Source organism: Aquarana catesbeiana, linkage group LG04, assembly GCF_042186555.1.
Source record: "Aquarana catesbeiana isolate 2022-GZ linkage group LG04, ASM4218655v1, whole genome shotgun sequence".
NCBI lineage: Eukaryota > Metazoa > Chordata > Amphibia > Anura > Ranidae > Aquarana > Aquarana catesbeiana.
In genome coordinates, this window is record NC_133327.1 from 9286566 (window position 1) to 9291273 (window position 4708).

At 43.8% G+C, this 4708-nt stretch overlaps 1 protein-coding gene across 1 annotated transcript; it reads left to right on the plus strand.

The window, feature by feature from the left end:
• Positions 1–2431, plus strand: LOC141139033 (E3 ubiquitin-protein ligase TRIM39-like). The gene has a single exon (XM_073624808.1). It carries the CDS (start codon positions 56–58, stop codon positions 1727–1729), a length of 1674 nt encoding a protein of 557 aa, XP_073480909.1. The 5' UTR covers positions 1–55; the 3' UTR covers positions 1730–2431.
• The last annotated feature ends 2277 nt before the right edge of the window (positions 2432–4708 follow it).

Here is a 4708-nt window from a genome sequence, read left to right on the forward strand (position 1 = left end):
CCCCTCCCTCTGACACACATCTACTTAGCTTTGCTTCTCTCTTCCACAGTCAGTGATGGAGTTCTCTGATGCAAGGAAGGAGCTGGACTGTTCCATCTGTCTGAACATTTATACCAATCCTGTGACACTGAGATGTGGACACAACTTCTGCCAGGACTGTATAGAAGGGGTTTTGGATAGACAGGGGAGTTGTGGAGTATATTGCTGTCCTGAATGCAGAGAAGAATTCCAGGTGCTGCCTCATCTTAGCAGGAACATTACACTGCGCAACATAGGGAAGATTTTCCGATCTACCGAGCCAGAGAAGGAGGAGAAAAAGGAGAGCCAGATCTTCTGTATGTACTGTATTCACTCTCCTGTACCTGCTGTTAAATATTGTCTGCATTGTGAAGCTTGTCTGTGTGATGACCATCTGAGAATCCACATCAAGTCATCCAAACATGTCCTATCTGACCTCACCACTCCCCAGAAGAACAGAAAATGTTCTGTCCATAAGAAGATCCTGGAGTATTACTGCACTGAGGACTCTGCCTGTCTCTGTGGGTCCTGCAGGCTGCATGGAGACCATCAAGAACACCAGGTGGAGGCACTGGAGGAGGCCTCTGAGAAGAGGAAGGAGAACCTGGCCAATGCTCTGCAGAAGTTGGTGAAAAAGAGAGACGAGATTGAGGAAAGCATCAAGAGTCTGCAGAAATACAAGAGAAAAGTGCAAGACAGTGCAGACGGTGTAACCGAGAGAGTCGCCACCATATTCAGAGACATCAGGAGACAACTGGACATCCTGGAGAGGAGAATTCCTAATAAGATTTCCAGGCAGGCAGAGAAAGTCTCATTCCCAGCCTCTGATTTAATTCAGGATCTGGAAATAAAGAAGAACGAGCTGTCCAGGAAGATGCGTCACATCGAGGAGATATGTAACATGACGGATCCACTGAATGTTTTACAGGAATCAGACAAAGGTGACTTGTGCGATACTGAGGATGGAGATGAGGAGGACAAAAAGAAATGTGATCAACTCCTTCATGGTGGGGGGGAACTGGATGTGGCTGGGATTTCACGCCTATTATATACAGGATTATCTGATATAATAAAAGGGGTATACGGGGGGATCTATATACCAGAACCTGCAGATATATTACTGAATGCAGACACGGCTCATAATTACCTAAATATCTCAGATGATAGGAAGACCGCACACATGATGTATAGAAATTTGAATCGCCCTAATACACCAGAGAGGTTTAAGATCTACCAAGTAGAAAGTGGTAGTGATTATGATTATAATATACGCAGGGAAATTCCAAAATACAAGAATGTGATATCTCCTCAGGTGTTGAGCAGTCAGAGTTTCTCCTCAGGGAGACATTACTGGGATGTGGATGTTGGGGGATCATCACACTGGAGAGTCGGAATGTGTTACCCCAGTATAGCCAGGACAGGAGAGGAGTCAGAGCTTGGAAGTAATGAGAAGTCCTGGTGTCTGGAAAGGAACAGTGATACATTTTTAGTGAAACAAAACGAGCGATCGACCTATATATTGGCCAACATCCCAACACACAGAGTCAGGGTTCATCTTGATTATAAGGCGGGGCGTCTCGCTTTTTACAAGTTGGATATTCCGATCCGACACCTCCACACCTTCACCGACATCTTCACTGAGCCCCTCCATGCTGCAGTATATGTGGGGCAAGGTTGTATAAAGATAGTTGGTGGAGGGGGGGACATATGACAAATCTGCCCAGAGACTCGGACATCACAGGAAGGATGATTATGATCGGTAGGATCTTTCGTAGTGTAAAGTGGCGGGTTTAGGCTCCTGTTGCGTCACCTATCATTCAAACATCCTATAAAATTCCTGATATGGTTATTGATACATTCCTTTTTAGACGACATTTCTCAGCATGCCTCAGAACATGGCTGTGCAAATTATTGGTTCAAACCCTTAATGCCTAAAACCTTAACACTTGCCCCAGTTTTGCAACTTTGGCATGTGTTAGTAAAACTGTACTTACTGTATAATCGCAACTACCTATGCCACTGGGTTACTTGTATAGTGTTATCATTCCAGGAACCACTCCGTGGGGAGCATCTTTCTTATGGAAGGACCCCTTTTCATTTATTGGCAATATGCTTCATGTGTAATCCCAAAATCGTAATGCATTATGGGAATGCTCACAGTATAGATTCTTTTATTTGTAAGTACTGCCTTATATATTAGATACTGTATGCTTAAGAAGATAGGTCCCCCTCCCCACTATGTCATTTCATACCGGTGGTTTTATATTTATTTTTAACGTAATCTTTGGTACCCCCACATATGTTTGTGCCCTCCTGGGGGAGGACATTTCCCTGAGGCCCTTGTATCAACCCCCAGATTTGTTCTTGCACGGTATCTGCTGTACAGCCATACTGATGTGAACCTACAATCTGTATGTTGGATATGATATATGATAATGTCAAAACAATGTATTATTGCTAAAGTTTTTTCCCATTTGTTTTGTGTTTATTAAAAATTAAAAAAAGTAAAATAACTATTATTTTTCTTGCCCACCACCAAAAAAAAAAATGCTAATTAAATTATTCCGTTACCGACATTTATGGCAATACCACATACAGTGGAACCTTGGTTTACGAGTAACGCGGTTAACGAGCATTTTAAATAACGAGCCACCTTTTTTTTTTAAATTCTGACTTGGTTTGTGAGTGTCTCGCAAAACGAGCAGAATTCAAGCCATTTGGCCAGAAGTGCGGGGGGGCACCGGCGACACTCGGAACGGTTCAGAGCCGTTCGGAAATACTCGGAATCACTCGGAAATACTCTGTTCCCGAGTGGTTCCGAACCTTTCCGAGGGTTTCCGAGATCAACCGAGCTGTCCCCGAGTATTTCCGAGGCTCTCCGGCGCCCCCCCCCACCTCTGGCCACATGCGGTATTGCATGCCATAGAAGTCAATGCGGAACAAATTATCTTCCTTTCCATGAACTTCTATAGGGAAACTCGCTTTGATATGGGAGTGCTTTAGATTACAAGCATTCCCCTGGAATGGATTATGCTCGTAATCTAAGGTTCCAATGTGTGTGTGTGTGTGTGTGTATATGTGTGTGTGTATGTATATATATATATGTATATGTATGTATGTGTATATGTATATATATATATATATATATATATATATATATATATATATATATATATGTGTGTGTGTATATATGTATGTGTTTGTGTGTGTATATATATATTCTAACAAGAGCTTGCTTATCATTATTTGAGTAGCACGGTTTTAGTATATATGTGTATATGTGTGTGTGTGTGTGTGTGTGTGTGTGTGTGTGTGTGTGTGTGTGTATATATATATATATATATATATATATATATATATATCTCATCACACTGGAGAGTTGGAATGTGTTGGTATTCTACCAAGAGCTTGCTTATCACTATTTGAGTAGCGAAGTTTTAGTTTTATATATATATATTTAAACTCTTCAGCATCCCTCACTAAACTGTGCACTGTAAACAAATTGGATATTTTTTTTTCTCAGCCCCTACTGTATATCTGCTGTATTCATTTTTCACTTCCTTCTCCCTGGCCGCGGCCCATCACATCATTTCCTGTTTACAATGCCTTCTGGGAAGGGGCGGCAACTTCCTCTGAAACTGCCGTTGCTATGGAAACCTGACCTGAAACCTATTACACTGCTTGTGCTGCACTGAGCATGTGCGAGATCTGAGATCCAGGAAGAAATACAGTCTGGCTTCAGATGCCCACACTTAAGATGGCCACGGCCTGCTGTAAGTTTATAAAATAACAAACTACTGCTATAAACTAACAAAACAGACCTTAGTTTACAGACTAACTTTACTAGAATACATTAAGCTTGTGTATTATAGGGGTATTTTTATTTAAAAAGTATCATTTCGGCCGGAACACTACTTTAACCACTTCCTGCCCGGCCTATAGCAAAATGACGGCCGGGCCGTGGTTCAGTTATCCTGACTGGACATCATATGACGTCCAGCAGGATAACAGTCGCCGCACGCCCGTGGGGGCGCGCATCGTGGTGATCAGTGGTGTGGTGTGTCAGTCTGACACACCGCTACACCGATCTCGGTAAAGAGTCTCTGACGGAGGCTCTTTACCATGTGATCAGCCGCGTCCAATCACAGCTGATCACGATGTAAACAGGAAGAGCCGTTGATTGGCTTTAACTCACTCGCGTCTAACAGACGCGAGCAGAGCCGACCGGCGGCTCTCCTGACAGGGGGTCTGCGCTGGTTGTTTATCAGCCCGGCCCCACTCAGATGCCCACACTGGACCACCAAGAAAGATGCCCAGACCACCAGGGAAGCCCCTAACATGTGGATGGCCAGGTACGTCCCCCATGTGGATGCCAGGTACGTCCCCCATGGCCATCCATATGTGCCAACATATGCCCAATATATGCCAACCAGTGCCCACAAATGGGCACTGACTGGCACCATTATGGAACATAAAATCAGTGATGCCCAGCAATGCCACTCATCAGTGCCACCTATCAGTGACCATCAGTGCCCATCCGTGCCACCCATCAGTGCCACCTATGAGTGCCCATCAGTACCGCTTATGAGTGCTCATCAGTGCCACCTCATCAGTGCCACCTCATCGGTGCTGCTTTATCAGTGCCCCTCATGGAAGAAGAAAACGTACTTATTTACAAAAAAATTTAACA

Coding starts and splice junctions, on each gene's coding strand:
- LOC141139033 (XM_073624808.1), top strand. CDS start 56: ATGGAGTTCTCTGATGCAAGGAAGGAGCTGGACTGTTCCATCTGTCTG.